The sequence below is a fragment of the Aulonocara sp. 'chitande type north' Nkhata Bay genome, linkage group LG14, assembly GCF_057382095.1.
Source record: "Aulonocara sp. 'chitande type north' Nkhata Bay isolate Kocher_YH1m ecotype deep benthic linkage group LG14, A_spYH_male_GT1.1, whole genome shotgun sequence".
Lineage (NCBI taxonomy): Eukaryota > Metazoa > Chordata > Actinopteri > Cichliformes > Cichlidae > Aulonocara > Aulonocara sp. 'chitande type north' Nkhata Bay.
The window spans coordinates 41,851,749-41,869,300 of record NC_141357.1 but is presented as its reverse complement, the minus strand read 5'-3'; the positions used below and the strand labels follow the sequence as shown (position 1 = coordinate 41,869,300).

General features: G+C 39.5%; 1 protein-coding gene and 1 pseudogene across 1 annotated transcript; both read left to right on the top strand.

Annotated features, from left to right (window-relative positions):
* LOC147315360 (polypeptide N-acetylgalactosaminyltransferase 17-like) overlaps positions 1–8,397 on the top strand; it is a 32,163-nt pseudogene extending 23,766 nt beyond the window's left edge.
* Positions 8,398–14,106: 5,709 nt separating this feature from the next.
* LOC147315359 (protein broad-minded-like) lies at positions 14,107–17,542 on the top strand. Its single transcript, XM_086260458.1, has 5 exons — positions 14,107–14,117; positions 14,217–14,392; positions 15,277–15,395; positions 16,669–16,788; positions 17,046–17,542. The coding sequence occupies exons 1-5, from the start codon at positions 14,107–14,109 to the stop codon at positions 17,181–17,183; spliced, it is 564 nt and encodes a 187-aa protein (XP_086116584.1). The 3' UTR covers positions 17,184–17,542.
* The last annotated feature ends 10 nt before the right edge of the window (positions 17,543–17,552 follow it).

Sequence of the window (17,552 nt, the reverse complement as noted above, 5' to 3'; positions counted from 1 at the left end):
GTTGCCTTCTTGTCAGCTCAAAGCAGTCTCTGGTCGGGTCTGGTATCAACAAGATATTTTCACCCAGAGAACTGTCTCTCATTGGATATTTCCTCTTTTTTGGACCATCCCTTGGGATAACCCTAGAGATGGTAATACAGAAATATCCTAGTAGATCAGGAGTTTCCAAAATACTCAGACCAGTCCTTCTGTCAACAACAACCATGCCTAACGTGTCTTAAATCTTCTTTCTTTTCCATTTTGATGCTCAGTTCTTCTGTGAGTACCCTGCCGAGATCCACTTTCTGGGTAAATTATTCATTATGAGAGCAGTTAATCTCCTTTTGAAGCTTGTGGATGTGCACAACAATTCTACCTAACAGTGAGAGGTCAATTCAGGGTCCAGTGGTTTGATCTCACTCACAGTCCTGCATGAATGAATTCACAGCACCATGTCCTGTTCTCATCTGTTCTTCAAGGGGTTTTCCTCTGAAGCCTCTGTGTTTGTTTAAGGGCTGTGTTTTTCTGTGGCTGGGATAGTTCCTAATTGGTCAGTTGCTGGCTTTGCACATTTGTTCTCCAAACCTGCAGAGGATACCTCAGTCTTGACCTGCTGATTTTGATGGCTATCATTGTGAATGAAGTAAGGATTACAGCTAGGTCATTGGATTCCACCACTGATCAACTTAGAGATTGTAGCTACATGATGCCCTTATTTGGGCATGTCCATTTTTCCTGAGGTTGTGTAGAAGCTTTTGGAAAAAGGGATGAGTACCACTGGCTGTTTCCAGAGAGGATCCTGGGAGGAAGTTATCTTGTTCAGCTTCCTATTTCTTCAATAGCAAGTCTGCTAGGTCAAAAAGCTCTTTTTTAAAGTTTTGCATTAAGAGCTGTTTCAGTAGCTCTAGATGCACCATAACATTGTTCTAGCCATTCTGATATCATTTTCAGCTCAGCTGCTGGGTGGTTTGTATGAGGAGATAATTGATTCAACCTTCATGCTCTGAGGTTTCTTTTCTAAACCACTTCACAAGCAGGTGAAGCTCTTCTGCTGCAGTTAATTCTTAAACCTTTAGCACCAAAAATGAATGATGTCCAGTAGTTCTCCACTTTATCATTATACTTTCTTTGACCTCTGTTAATGAGAAGCAACAAAAGGAACGAATCTTGGTCAGGAAGAAGAAATACTCTTGTACACATTTAAGGCTATTCATCATCTCTCTCCTCCATATCTCTCTGATCTGGTTCAGATCACTGCCCCATCTCGATGTCTTAGATCTTCTTCTTCCCTTTCTCTCTCCGTCCCTTCCCCCCGTCTTGCCACCATGGGGAGCAGGGCTTTCAGCTGCTCTGCTCCACGACTCTGGAATTCCCTACCTCCTGATTTAAGAAATATCTCTTCCATCTCTCTCTTTAAGTCCCAACTCAAAACTCACTTGTTGTCTTATGCTTTTATGATTGTGTAAACTGCTTGCTTTTATGCTTCTTTTTTTATTCTGTTGTTGTGTAGCTCTTGGGGCTATGCTAGCATTCATGTCTTATTGTTCTGGCCCGCTGTCCTACATCAAAGCTGGGAAATAGCATGGTGAACTGTAGAAGATGTTTTGGCCACATCTTCAAGCATGACTTGTGCTTCTGACCGTCTCTTCTTGTTGATCTTTAATGACATGCCTGGAATCATCATGGTGTATTCGCTGACTGGGAGAGTGCTCTGGATGATACGTTGTCACAGCAAACAATATAAGTAAAAAAACATGCATTTATGTATGTATACTCACAGTTGGAGCTTAAAAGTTAACCCAGTGCTGAAGTGCCGAAAACCTCAGCTCCTCTTGATGCCCCTTAAGGTTGGCTAGAAAAAAATGAATAAAAGCAACAATTAGATATTTTTTATATAACAGAAAACAAGAAGAAAAACCGAGAAGGACTTCTAAATGTACAGATTTAGCTTTCATTAGTTCCAGCACAAAGAAAACACGTCCTTCCAGGTGCTCTATGCTCCAGCTGTTAGCTGTAATTGACTTTATAAATCAGGACATCGCGGCGACTGTGCATCTGCCTATTTATATTTCCTGCTGCCCAGCAGCCAGCAGTATATTATTGTGAGCTTTAATTCATACTCCTACTACCCACAGGTGTGGCTGTGTGGAGGCAGTATGGAGGTGCTGCCTTGCTCCAGAGTGGCTCATATTGCACGAATGAAGAAACCTTACCACAGTAACATAGCTTTCCACACACGCCTTAATGCCCTGCGTGTGGCAGAGGTCTGGATGGATGAGTACAAGTCCAATGTCTACCTGGCCTGGAACATCCCCATGGAGGTGAGAACGGCATTTTTCTGCACCAAGACCTCTCTTAGAGAGGATGCTGTCAGTCATGCTTGTCTGTTTGTGACTATCAGATGTCCATGTTCAGAGCCAAACAGTTTTTCTTTTGGTTCCACAATTTATGTAGAGACTTTAGGCATAATAACTTCCTTTGCTCTTGCAGAACCACGGTATTGATTACGGAGACATATCACAGAGGGTTGCACTGAGGAAGAGTCTGCAATGTAAGAGCTTTCACTGGTACCTAGACAACGTTTACCCAGAGATGAGGAGGTACAACGATACGCTGTTCTACGGTGAGGTGAGCCATGAAGGACAAAGACACAGGAAAAAGTAAGTTTGTAGATGTAAGATCTGATGTACAAATTAAACCACTGAAATTAAATAAATGATACTTACACAAAGTCCTAAGAAACTTGTATCTCCTCCACAGACCAAAATATAACAAGAAAGCAGGGACTCAGACAGCATGTACATCCACATCTTCTCAGCTGTTAATAGAAAATAAATGAGATTTAGAACTTTGTCTGATCCACACTGACACATCCTTGTTTTTAGCCTTTATACATTTTTAATCGGTAATTATTTTGGGGAATATTCATATTTTATGAATTAAGTCTGACTCTTTTTTTTTGTGTATTTAAGGTCCGCAATTCTAAAGCAAGCCACCTGTGTATGGATCAGGGTGTGAAGGAGAACCACACAGCCACCCTGCACCCATGCCATGGGTGGGGTCCTCAGGTACAACACTCTTCCTCACCACCATACTAAAGAGTATACTCCATCTTTTTCCAGTTGCTTTGCTTTCTCATGAAAACATACAGTGAGCTTCTCCGGTGATGTGATTTGCAGCTGTGTCTCAATCACAGGCTCAGCTGAAATCCTCCAAGGAGCGAGTTCTGCTGTCAGAATAAAATTGTGTCTTGCACTTTTTGTGTTGAAGCCCTGAGTCAGCCAGTGTCAGCTCTTCATCCCTTCAGCCCTAAGGGCCTCTCTTTTTAGCTCACAGTGGTAAACAGGTGCTTTAGGCAGAAAGTCAAGGCTTCAGTGGTAAAATGCTAAAGGAGCTAAAATTTCAATTCAATTCTGGAAAAATGAGTGCCGCTGATAGGTTTGTAGCTTGAACCCATCCGCTGGAACGTTAAAGGCAATATAATTACACTGCAAAGCAAGACACGAAGTAGGCAAGCTTCATGTTACTCGTGCACGGGAGAGAACCGGACAATCGCCGTTCCTTCGCTTGGCCCCAGTTGCTCTCGTCCGTCCTCCCGTACCACTGTCCTTTTATTGAGGTTACATGAATATGCATAAGTTCGTTAACATATGACGTCTACATACACACAAAGAGTAATAAATTCAAATTCAAATTTTATTTGTCACATACACAGTCATACACAGTACGATATGTAGTGAAATGCTTGGACAACTGCTCGTGACCTAAAGAAAACAAAAAAGGAAAGGCTATGAATAAGGTAGGAAATAAATATGAAAAATTAAAAAGGGGTAAATTTAACTAGGAAGGAATAAAATATAAATTAAGGTTAAAAATGAAATAACTGTACAACACAAATTAGAATGAAGGGTAAATTTAACTGGGAAGAATAAGATAAAATATATAAATTAAAGTTGAAAATAAAATAACTGTACAACAAAATACACCAATACACAGTATAGAACTATATAAGAATGTATGAAGAAATCTAAATATAAATAAATATATACACAATAACAGCAGCTGTACAAGTATTAACCGGAAATGAAGAATATAGTGACCAGTGTTGTGCAAAAACAAAGTCCAGAAAGTCCAGTGTGTGTGTAAGAACTGTATGTGTGGGTCAGTACTGTGTGGTGGTGTGATTGAGAGACCGTATCGCCTGCGGGAAGAAGCTCCTCCTCAGTCTCTCTGTGTTGGTCTTCAGGGAGCGGAATCGCTTTCCTGACCTCAACAGAGAGAACAGTCTGTTGTTGGGATGGCTGAGGTCCTTCACGATCTTCCTGGCCTTGGTCCAGCACCGCCTGCTGTAGATTGAGTGCAGGTCAGGGAGCTCGGAGCGGATGGTGCGCTCAGCTGACCGCACAACCCTCTGTAGAGCTCGTCTGTCCTGCATGGTGCTGTTCCCGAACCAGGTTAAGATGTTTCCCGCCAGGATGCTCTCTATGGTGCACGAGTAAAAGTTCCTGAGCACTTTGGAGGGCAGTTGGAAGTCTCTCAAGCGTCTGAGGTGGTAGAGACGCTGACGGGCCTTTTTCACCACGGTGTTGATGTGACAGGACCATGACAGTTCCTGCGTGATGTGAACTCCGAGGTATTTGAAGCTGTCCACTCTCTCCACTGGGCACTCGTTGATGACGGGGGTCTGGTAGTTCCTCTCCTGCTTAGTGCTGAAGTCCACTATCAGCTCCTTTGTCTTACTGACGTTTAGAAGGAGGTTGTTCCTCTGGCACCAGTTCTCCAGATTCCTAATCTCCTTCAGGTAGGCCGTCTCGTTGTTATCAGAGATCAGGCCCACCACGACGGTGTCGTCAGCAAACTTGATGATGGTGGTGGAGCTGGTAGTGGCCACACAGTCATATGTGTACAAAGAGTACAGCAGGGGGCTCAGAACACACCCCTGGGGGGCTCCAGTGCTGAGAGTGGTGGAGGCTGAGACATGTCCGCCCATCCTTACTGCGTGCGTGTGTGTGTGTGTGTGTGTGTGTGTGTGTGTGTGTGTGTGTGTGTGTGTGTGTGTGTGTGTGTGTGTGTGTGGACTGCTGATCAAAGGGTCAAACATCCTTGGTCAGGAAGAGGGTAGCCTCCCCCTCACCCTAGATGGTTCATCCTAGATAACACGGTGAGGAAGTCCTGCAGTTCATCTAAACAAAGACTAGACTAGAACAGACGCAACTACGTTAATCCTACCATAAAACAATAAAACACGGTATGACCTCTCATGCTCCCAAAGTGCTGTCTAATACACACACAGTTTGCAGACTATCAAGGATCAAAACCTCTACCAATCTACAATTAATTACAAAACTCTAAGCATATATAAGTAAATATTTCTAAGCATAAATGACAATCAACAATACAAATCGAACAGCCGCATCACACTTTCTTCACAAGACATGCTTCAGTTGCATTTTTTAAAGTTATCCTTTTGATGGAACAAAAAGTCTTCAGTTTTTATTAGACCACCAGTTTTTCACACTTGCACTTCCACGGAGATAAAAGCGACCCCATGGTGTCTTAGCGTGGGTTCTCTCCAGGTAGTCCGGCTTCCTCCCACAGTCCGATGACATGCACGTTAGGTTAAATGGTGACTGGCTGTAGGTGTGTATGCAAAACAGATAAAGCACATAAGTGCATAAAATAAAGTGCGATATGAATATCTGTGAAAAGATGAATGTAACTTGTAGTGGTCAAAGATACTAGAAAAACATTTTAATAAATACTCTGTTCTTAAGAAGAAGCAGTGACATCTAGGGACCACAAGTGGGATTTTTTAAGATTTTGAGTCCAAACGCTGTTAAATCACCTAACTTTTGTATGATGTACTGCAAACAGGATGCAGTTACTCTGCAAAAAGACCCAAACTGGGCTGACTGGGTGGTTGATGGAAAGCTTTATCTTTATATCTTTTGCAAGGCATTGCAACCACTATTCATGCTTTGTTAGGAACAGAATGCGATATAAACAATTTCCCAATCAGTCTTTATCGTCAGCACACTCAAAGCCTCAGAGCTAGATGCAACCAAAGGAACTGTTTTATCTGCACTGCTAAAGTGGAAATTACTATTAATCTGAACGAAAAAGCTGAAGTGAAAGACACAAAGGTTAGAAAACAGAGCGGGAAGAATCTGACTCACTTCTGCTTTTTCTTTCTGTCAAGTTGAGAAAACTGCAGAATTTGGTGTATATAAAATGTTAGGGCTATATGTGGGTTAGAACTCTGCTGAAACAACACTGTGATTAGCAGTGATGTACAGGAAAATCTTTGTGTTTAGCACTCAGTGAAGAACAAAGACATGTTTTGCCTCTCAGCAGTATTGGGAACAACACCATCCTCTTGTTCAAAGCAGCAAAAAAAAAACCCAACAGCTTGCATAATCAAGGAAAATTCCTGCCAGGTTACCTTCAACTTGTACATCATCACATACTTATTTCATCGTTAGCTAATAAAGAGAAGAGTATTCACTCAGCCAGTTCAGTAACTTTCCGTTTACTGTATGTGTGACGTATCTGTTTTCCTCTTAGTTAGGACGCTACACTAAAGAAGGTCAGCTGTTTCTGGGACCCCTAGGCAGCACTGGTGAGGACACTCGTTGTGTGGTGTACGATCAGATGAGCAACTTTCCTCAGCTCCTCAATTGTGAAAAGGTGACCAACGTGAAACAGAAGACATGGCATTTCTCTCAGGTCAGAAGTGTAAAGAAATCTCTTTTTCAATGATATAACTGAGTGTTTATAAGAGAAACTAAAATTTACTGGCATAGAGTTGAGAGGAAAAGTATCTATATGTCAGATTTTAAAAGGGACCTATTGAGCTCATGTCTGGGTCCATTCTTTTTTCTCTTGGACTCTAATATGAGAGTAGCTTTGCATGAATCTTCATTTCTCTCATACTCAGCATTGCTGCAGCCCCGTAGTTCATGCTTTATCTGACAGAACCGCCTTTATATTCCGAATACCTCCGTTGAAGCCACCTTTCTTTGTGTTAAAACCCTCACAAACAGAAGGTTTTAACACCGGGGCCAGTAGGACTTCACAGATAGATCTGTCTGTTTGTGATGACTATATTAGGATATCATCTCTGCTATTACTGAAATCAAAGCAGTCTGGTTAACGGGGATTATTTGCACATAAATTGAGACTTTGGCTATGATTAATATGAACAATAACTGTTGTAAAATTATATTTATGCTAGAAAATAAGGGGTCCTCTTAAGACAACTAAACCCAGACTGCTTAAAGGGTAACAAGCGACTCAATATACCTTTTACTTTGGCATTGATTCTCTTTTTCTTTTAATGTGAAAAACCTTTTGTAAGTCAATTTTCTGTTGGTCTTTTAGTTCTGTTTGGGTAACCTTTAAAAACTAAAGAGTTACAGCCTGTAGCACGGGAAGAGGAGAGCTTGAACAGTGATGCTGCAGACCTTCTGCCACATCGATTCTTTGTCACACAGCAGGACAAGCAGTGAAGAGTCCTGCAGACGTAGAAGTCTTAGGGAAATAGGGAGACCTTACTTATTTTATATAGATGTAAGGTAAAAAGTTAGTGCCATTTGTTTAAGAAAGAGGTTGCAACAGTTCACATAAGGCCCGGTCTGGTTACATACTGTTCTGTCACCATCACGCATTGTTCACAGACCATCTGTGAAATCTGTTAAAACCAAAGTATTGTATCTCCTTCTGCCTTGCAGAACGAATCGATCATAAATCGGGCTACTGGACGCTGTCTGGAGGTGGTGCCGGCTAATGTTTACTCCGGCCACCTGCTGGTCCTGCAGCCCTGCTCGGGGCAGAGGTGGACCATCAAGAACACTATGAAGCAGTGATCGCCTGGCCAGTTTCATTGGGACCAATTACAAAGGCTATTTCCAAGAGCTGTCACCTGACGTTACCTTGGCCAGTGGACAATCAATGATGCGGGGGCTCCTTAGCTTTTGAAATAAGACTCAAAAATAGATGGCTTTAAGGAGACGAGTGATGAGGTGGTTTGGAAACAATTGATGTTTTTTTGTTTTTGTTAGTTTTTTTTTAAAAACATGGACATTCAACGTGGTGAAAGTTTAGCATGAGGACCATTTCTCTATATGAATTTTACAAACTTTCAATGTGATGTTGCCATAATTCCTGTGTGCCACTTCTTTACAGTGTTTAAGTTTTAGTAGACATTTAATCGACCAAAAGCGTGTTCTTTCTTATGTGAAGGGGAAAAAAAGTTTCCATCTTCCATCAGTCTTTCTGCAATATTTCATTCATTTTGTGCCACGGACCGGCCCTAAATAACTAAAATGTGTTCATAACACACGGGAAAAGACACAGGGGAACTGAGGTAACGATAAAAACAATAAATATGAACGATAAAACGAAGAAAAAAACCCCCGGTAAACCATAAATTGCACACCTGAACCTCAACACTCGTGGCCCGGTACCAAACGACTCACGGACCGGTACCAGTGCATGGCTCGGGGGTTGGGGACCGCTGGTCTATGGTACTTAGAAATTAAGGAATGGCTACTCGTGACAGGAGAAAATTTTACACAGTTTAGCAAAAATGCCTGAAAAGTGATTCTTATGTTTTTCAGAAAATTCAAATCCTTGTAAATATTTATAATTTGAAGAAAAATATGCTAAAAATATTACTTGGTGTACTTTTTTTTTCAAATCACCCCAACAAGGACTCTGGGCTAAATCTCACTTCTATGTTTTATGGATTCTGACTTTTATTGCTATTTTTCCACCAAGCATTCTGTAGCATCAGATGCAATATATCTCGTAGCATGAAGTACTGTAAGCAGTTGGGTACAAAGTTTCTTTGCGCTAAGTTAATTTATTTGGTTAACTGCTGTGTGCCATAACTACTGAAAACCTAGTCAAACATAGGAAGCACTTTTTTGGACAAAGGGTTGGAACATGAACGAGAGAGGAGGATTGAATCAGGAATGCACAAAAGTACCAATAGTGGAAATGCAGGAGGCCTTAAAGGCTGAAATTATTAACGTACTGAGATGTATATGATGTCATATATTAAATTGCATAAGTGTGATCAGCTGGATTTTTGCTCCCAAGATTGTCTTCCAATAAACAACTGGTTTCCTGGGTTGTGCTTTGTTACTGTGTTTTAGGATACATCTGCAGTCTTTAAATTTGTCATACTTTAATTAGTATGCTTATTTTTTTCAGTTTAATTTTATTTTCAAGCTTGTTTGTAATTTTTTGCTGCTAAACTCATGCTTTATTTTGCTTTTCTGGACTATAAATAAGGTAGAGACAGCAAAGATGAGCTACCATGCTGGCCTGCTCTCCTTTTAACTGCTCCATCCATTTTCATGGTTGTGGTCAAAATATTTTCGGCATGCTGTGAGATTAGTCCTCAAAATCATCCCCCAAAATAGACTACTTCAAAAGAGATTTCACCCTCAGCTTCCAGCTGCATGGCATCTGCTGTAACTTACACCAACTCGACTTAAGAGTACTTTCATCACATTTTTTATAAAAGCGCTTCTACACAATATTACCCAGCCACAAATAAAGCAGCCAGGTGGCCGAACATTAAAGGGACTGTTCTATAAATGACAAGTTATGGGTTCAATCCTGAAGCAACCATATGTCCTGTAAATAGTGTCCTTGAATCAGACACTGACCTCCTACTGCTTACTCTCGCTAAACTGCTCTGGATGAAGCATCAGCTTAAATGCTTAAGATGTAAATAAAACAGGAGGAGACTGCTGGGAGCACAAGGGCCTGTTTCTAGCAGAGAGGGGGAGAGAGGAGTGAGGCGGCTCTGAGGGACAGAGCCTGCATGCTAACATAACACTGAATGCTGATCAGACTCTTAACGAAGAGACTGCTCATCGTTCTCTGGCGTGAAATAGGATTACCATATGTTGGTTAAAGTCCTGCTAAATGTAAGCCAGCAGTAAATGCTAACAAGGACAAACTGATCAAATAAACTCACTGCGTTACTTAGATAAGGTTGTATTTATGGGGATGGAAATTTGTATAATTTGTAGATTTTAGCATGTAAAAAAATGGAGCTATTTTTAAAGGATGACAAAAAATCTAGAAAATGAATGTAATTCATTGACATTATTGTATCATAGTTTGCATTGTTCTGACCAGCAGTGTCCTGCAGCTCCCTGTGAGCACTTAATGAAAGAGGTTATGGTTTAATGTCAGAGCAGAGAACTCACAGTTGTCAAATATGATTTTGCTCTAATATGCACCATGTGGCGCTGTATGTTTTCTGTGATTGGAGGGTAGTGTCACTGCAGCTGTCACCCCAGCCTGCTCTCTGCTCTGCCTCGGGAAAAAAGCAGCAGAGATACAGATGTAATTACTTGACAGAACAGCAACACTGTATGAAAATGTGACAATTTCATAAAACCCACTGCAGCAAGGGTAACAGATGATACAACACACAATACTGTGCACAACTCTTTAGGCACAGATGTTGGCAGCGAAGCATGGTGAAGCATCCCGCTGTTTTAGTTTTTGTTGTTTTGGGGGTTTTTTTGCAGAGAGCATGTCAAAACTAGAGACTAGAACTACAATTAGATCTTTTATCATGCAAAATAATCAGATCGCTTAAGTTCATTCTGTAGCGTGACAATGACCCCAAACAGAGCCAGAGTAATAGCTTCAGAACATGTACTGAATGTGCTTTATTAAAGGGTTTTTATCAGACTGTGATTTACGTTTACTTCACCTTATGTGTTCATTGTTGAGTAAAAGCTATTGATACCAATTATTTTTATACTATATCCTCACTTCACAGTGAGAATCAAAATCTGTTTCTTCTTTCTTTTGTACTAAACATGTTCTCACACTCTGGAGCCATTTTGGTAACATCTCCAGGCACTTATTTGTCCAATTATTTTTAAGCTATATCTATATTAACTTTAATTTCAGTGATCATAAAAGTTATATACTAGAATAAAAACAGTTTTAAAGTTTTAGAATAGAATAGGATAAACCTTTAATACTGCACAGATGAGAAATTTGGGTGTTACCCAGCTCTTATGGCAAGGGGAATATAAAATATAAAATTGAAAAATTTATAAATTATAAAATTTGCTGACTTTGCACCAAAATGGCTCCAGAGTGTGAGAACATGTTTAGTACAAAAGAAAGAAGAAACAGATTTTGGTTCTCACTGTGAAGTGAGGATATAGTATAAAAATAATTGGTATCAATAGCTTTTACTTTTACTTTTACTGTTAGCGCCGGTGTCCTTCTATTATAGTGATACTAAACAAGGCAGGAAATTATATTTTTATTCTACAAAATGAAATGAATGTATCTACTCTGCAGAAGTGTTTGTGAATTTCAACAGATCGATTAGCTTGCTGCATTATATGTATGAACTGCATTTTTATCAGTTGCAGTTTCACCATCTCAGTGCCTAATGCTTCCCTCTTGTGGTGTCATGGTGGTTAGAAATAAATATGATATGTTATATGAAGTATATAATAAAAGCAAAGGCTTCACGTAAAGAGGGATTGGGACAGCTTTTAAGCAGGGTGACCTGCAGTATCCCACTGATTAACAGCCTCAACTGACACGTTCATGATGACTTTTGCTTTGTTCCCATTCCTCAGATCGATTTTCCCTTTATAAGGTTTGCTAAACCAGATGCTATATTTATGCTAAAAGTGGCCATAAAGAGTAAGGTCAGAAGGAGGAAAGGTAATACAGCAATGAAGAATAAAGGCAAAGTCAAAGACCGATTCCAGCTTTAAAAGCTATCTATGTATTTTTTTGTACATAGATTTATATGAAAAAGATGATCTGATTTCTAGCAGCAAAGGGCACATGCAAAAAAGCATTGGCAGGATAAATTCAGTTAAAGCAGTTAAATCAGTGCAAAGGTACAGAAAAATACTTATATTAGTTTGGAAATCAACAAGCAAAGAAATCCAGATAGATGTGATTTTTCCCATTCAATAGTACTTTTAATGTTCATAATTAAAAATGCTTTTGATTAATTTTGTCAGTAGGAGTAAAAGTTTGATGATTTTTTTCTCAGTTTTACTGCTCCATTAATAATAAGTGTTTAATAATTAATAATAAGTGAATCCAAGTTTTACCCCAATGTTTCCACCATTCCTCTCACCTAACCCTCATTTCCTCTTCAGGCCTTGCCTTTCAACCACACACACCCTCTACAGCAAATTAACAATATCTGAAAGTCATGTCCTTAAGAAATAAGAGGGGAAAATCGAGTTAAGACCCAACACAGGACCTGAAAGGTGCATCTAGCCCTTCAGCTGATTCATCTACCGTTTGCTGAACCCTTGTCAGAAATTGTTAGAAGAAGAAGAAGCTATTCTTAAGGATGGGAAACTCTTGATTGATGGAATCTTGAATATAGAAAAGTAACAATGGATTTTAATCCACAATGTAATGCCATTGGGAAAGCATGTGATTGGCAAATGCATCATTTTTCAGGATAGCAATGATCCCCAAAATACTGTCAGTACAGTAAAAGCATACCTGGATAGAAAAACATACAATAGAACAGCATCAGTCATGGCTTGGCCTCCCCAGAGCCCAGACCTCAATATTACTGAAGCAGTGTGGGATCATTGTGACACGAGAACGGAACAAAAGGCGGACAACACCCAAAGACGTGCTCTGAATATCCTTCAAGAAGCCTGGAAAACTGTTCCTGTGGAAATGACAAGAAAACTAGAACTGAAGAATAACAGTTACAATGCCAAATATTGACTTTCAAGCTTGTTATATTGTTATAAACTCTATTTTACGTATATTTCCATTTATGTTTGCACATGTTCAATAAAATCATTGCTCCTGAGGCAACGAGGAATGGCTAAAGATTTCTGCCACTACTCCATAACAAACATCAACTAAAAGTGTTTGATAAATGCATTCTATTTGCTTTTTTAAAAATCACAAAGTGAGAGATTTTTTTTCAATTTAAGTGAGCATTATGTTAATGTTTTAAATGTCATGGCATAGGATCAGATCGCTTCAAAGTAAATTATATTTTGAAATGTACAATCCCTTAAACACTGTGTCCTGATCTTGAACTAATAACTACTGAGATCTCAAGTCTACTGCATAATAAGACAAACAGCACCATTTAGAAAATTTCTTTTTATTGCAAGTATTCTTAATGCTTTGATGTTTTGTACAGATTTTCATATTTACAGTGATAATTAGTATTCGTCTAATAAATAATACAACTGAAAGTCATTCTCTAGCCTACATGTTTAAATATTGCACGTGCAAAGTATGTATAATATGTGCTTGTCCAATAGATATGCTGTCTTAGCAGCTATTTACAATGTTACATAAGAAACAAATGTGGGATCCAACCACCATGCTACTAAAGAGACACTGTGCGTTTCCCCTCCAAAACAAACCCTCCACTTCAGTGATGGAGTCATGCAATTATTCTACTGGGGTGAAGACAGTTTAATTACAGCATCACTGCAATAACAGTATCCATCCAAAAAAAAAAAAAAACATCAAATAAAATTTTAATTATTTCTAAATAAGAAATTCGTGATAAAACAGTTTTCCAATTAACCACTACATAACAGTAGTGTCTAGTTCTTATTTGGTAGGAAATGTCCACCAGTGCTGTAACGTTTTCAAAAATAATAGTAAAAGAAAAAAAGCATTTTGATGAAAAACTAAACCAGCGTGACCTACTGTACAAGTTTGTTTAGGCTGCTTTTGCAGCAGTGCTCTTTATAAAGTCTCCAGGGTGTGATAGTAATAAATCATCTGTGAATGAAACCTTTTACACGTTTAAAATCACTTTGTCTGCCATAGGCAAGAAATCTGTTCCTATAAATACACCGTTTAATTATGTGTTCGCATTGCAACTGCTGCTCTGCCAGAAGTGTAGGTAGAGCAAAGTCAACCTATACATTATACATATCCTCATATTTGAACATTCAATATCAATATATTTTCCACATATTGTGAATATAACGCTGAGTGTGCAGAGAGGGAGAAACACGCAAACACCGTGACGAGACAAGAGCACGGGCAGTGTGATGTTACTTCACCTCTAGATGGCACTATTGCACAACCTACAACCTTCTGCATCGTTTCACTGGAATGGATGACAAGTACAGTGCAAAAACAATAACAGGAACAAACTGAGTCCGATATGATATACATATTTATGCCAAAAAAAAATGCCCGTTTGATCTTGTGTTTCCATGTAGGAACAGGGAAAAATGTCTATATTGTGTTGTCTGGTTCACCTCGGCAGAGTTCTATGGCTTTGGCAGGAGGGTTGAGAGGAAACAGAAAGGGCCTTTACCGCCTGCACCTGGCATGTTTGTGATGAAGCAGCTGCCTCTACTCCTGCTGAGCCTCCTCCCTGTACCTCTGAACCCGAGTGAGCAGAGAGCACCGACGGTCATGCACACACACAGATACTGTACACTTCAACAGACACTGGAGATACAAATGATGGGCCATTTGCTAAACCTGCAGCACACACTGCTTTCTATGTGAAAGAACCATTCTGTGAGAAAAACTCTACTGCTCATTTGATCTATGACCTCTGAAAAACAGTTCATGATTTCCATTACTATTCAATTATAAAAAAAAAAAAAGTACATTCCCTGGGTTATACAGCACTGATATGCAAAGCTTAATTGTATATCTGTAACTCTAGAACTGCAGTATTTATAGTTTTCTTAGTTTAATATTTCAATTTCATATTCTTCTTCTAAGTATAAAATCCCTTTTGTTATATTTGTCTCGTTAATTTAACTGAAATACACTGAAAATTGCTCACAAATTAAGGTTTATGTGTCAATACAAATGCAGGTTTTATTGCTGGGAGCTTCCCGTGATGCACTGACTATTTCTTCTTCCATGACACTAATGTTTTGTCTTTGCTTCATCATTTATGTACTGTACTGTATCCCCAGTTTTCCAGCGAGGGCTGCGTACATTTTGATTGCATTAACGTTTTTATCCAGCCTTTATGTGCAAGCTTGAGCTGCAAAATTCAAATGTAGTTACTGACAGGCCAAAGTGCAACAGGGAAGAGATTAAATGGGATCAAAGGGAGTGGCATTATAAATTCCTTCCTTCCTGAGATTCAAATCCTCCAATCAAAACGGTGCCAGCAATGCAAAGACAGATTTCTTTAAAGGATTGCACACAATAACAAAGTCAGTCGTTTATTTATTAAAGCACTGTTAATAATTTTAGTTGCTGCTATTTCAAATAAATGTTTGGTACAACAAATTTCTCCGTGTTCTGTCTCAGGCTTTATTCGGGCCCTGGTACTAGAGCTATGGTCTGTTCTTGAGTGCAGCAGTGACGACATCAGAGTGGTCCGTCCCAAACCAACTCCCATTGACCCCACAGATAGGAGTTGCATTAAGGTATTGTATGTATGTGCGTGCGTGTGTGTGTGAGAGAGAGAGGGAGAAGGAGAAACTTCCTGGAGCCCACAATGCCCCAATTTTTAGATATCTACATAATAGTACAGACACAGATCTCTTAGAAGTTTTGCTTTTCCATCATGTTTTTAGCTCACTGGTTACAAAGGTGTTTAAATTGATTAAAATTAAATTGATTCCAATTATTATTAACCCAGGACTCAGAATAGTGGTCCATGTGTTGCTGTGATACCAGCAGCCATGTAGAAAATTCACTTGTGAATATTCATATTTAAGAAACTGGCAATAGTGATTTTGTTAACAAGAAAGGCTTTTTGCTGATTGGTTTATGGGTGTCTGGGCAAATAAGCCTTACTTTCATAAGACTGCATTTTTAGTTATGTTTTTGGCAGAATTTCTCTCAGGAAAGCTTCAACAAGCTCCAGCGTGAGCCTGTCTGTGTGTGTCTGATGCTTGGCCTCTGACAGCAGCCAAGTCATCTCTCTCAGAGAGACTAGCCAAGTGAATACGGACAGCCAGTGATGTGTAAACTGTGTCCTGCCACAGGCGACTTTAAAGTCTGCCTTATCAGTGGGTTATACATATATGCTGAGGTCAAAGGAAAACTAAATATACACACACCAGCACTTTGGTGAATTAACTCGAGTCTTTGCTTTAATCTGTGCTAAGTACAGTAGGAGGTTTGGTAGTACATATGAAGATAAGTTCACACATGCACAGAAACATCAGAAGACACATGAAAGTATAGATATTTCTATTTTAGAAAAAAAAATCCATCGTATCTTGTTTTTTTCTTTACGTTTCTTTGAAGCTGTTTAATATAATCTAAGTTGTAGCTCGTTTGTGCAAGTGTCTCTCTTTTTTTCCTTTGATGCTTTTGATGATATATTTTCCCTGTTCTACCAGACCCAGTGAAAAATGCAGGGAGCTTTCCTGTAGTTTAATATTCTTCAGGCTGCAATAGGTTTCTGCTCAACCACTCTGCTCAGAATATATGTCTTATTCAGTTTTGAGAGTGTGGTAAACCATGTTTTATCTTTGCAATCATAAATTCTTTTTACATTTTGTTTTGCTTTGAATACTACAGATATTATTTGTCATATTATCGGTAGTGTTTGTAGTTGAATAGTGTTATATTATTATTATGTGTTAGGATTTGATCAATCCATGACGTGCACAAATGCATTCACAATGGTCTTTAAAAGCAAATACATTTTTTCTCTCTAACAGCTGCTGTATTTACTTTCCTCTTCAGTCCTTCCTGTACTTGGTCAACCTCCTCTCCTCTTCCCAGTCGGTGTGGCAACTGCTGGGCCGACAGTCTTTGGCCAACAAAAGCGAATACACCCTGAGGGAGATGCCAACCTCCATACCTGTAAGTGTTTTTCTTCTTCTTCTTTTCCACACACTGCAGTTTTTTTTTGTCATCCATCTGAGGGCATGTTTGCACTTTTTATTTGGCCTCCAAACACCACCCACCCATTTGTTTTACTTCAAACGCATTCAAATAAACCCTCTCACACTGAGACTGATATACGTTCTCCACCTTACCCATTGTAAATTTCCACACAGTTTTCGTTTTGCACCCTATCCGGTGCATTCTTGTTCAAAGCCTCTCATTTTACTCCACAGGATTTGATTGACAGACTGATTGCCGTGAATTCGGATGGGAAGATTCATTCTCTCTTCCACTACGAAGAGAGTCACACATTCGGCCTAAGGTGGGATTCATTATTTTTTTCATATTACTTAACATCAGTGGGGAAGTAGACGATATCAGATTATCACCTGGTGACTGCACACACACTTCAGCCTCTGGCAATAGGAGACTGGCATGGTGACGTAATCGGCCTTAAAATGCGGCCTTTAAGGCTGCAGACCCTGAATTGGGATACAGCCTCTGAATCGCTGCATCTTGTAGCTGTGTCGTCTTAAATTGGTCATGTGATTTTGACGCGCCGGCGCGTCCGGCAACCCCAGAGGTTTAACTTAATATTTAAGTGTCTCTTGGTTTTAGACTAGTTGTTTAGTCTAATTTGATGTTTTAAACCAGAAAAGGAAGAAGAGGGCTTAGAATTACAGGTAAGAACTGCTCAGTGGTATGTGATAAACTGTAAATGTAAAGCTTACAGGTCAGTC

Excerpts from the sequence above, each read along its gene's own strand:
- LOC147315359 (XM_086260458.1), top strand. Across the intron at positions 15,396-16,668 it reads CAGATAGGAGTTGCATTAAG|TCCTTCCTGTACTTGGTCAA; the intron begins GTATTGTATGTA and ends TTTCCTCTTCAG. Across the intron at positions 16,789-17,045 it reads AGATGCCAACCTCCATACCT|GATTTGATTGACAGACTGAT; the intron begins GTAAGTGTTTTT and ends TTTACTCCACAG.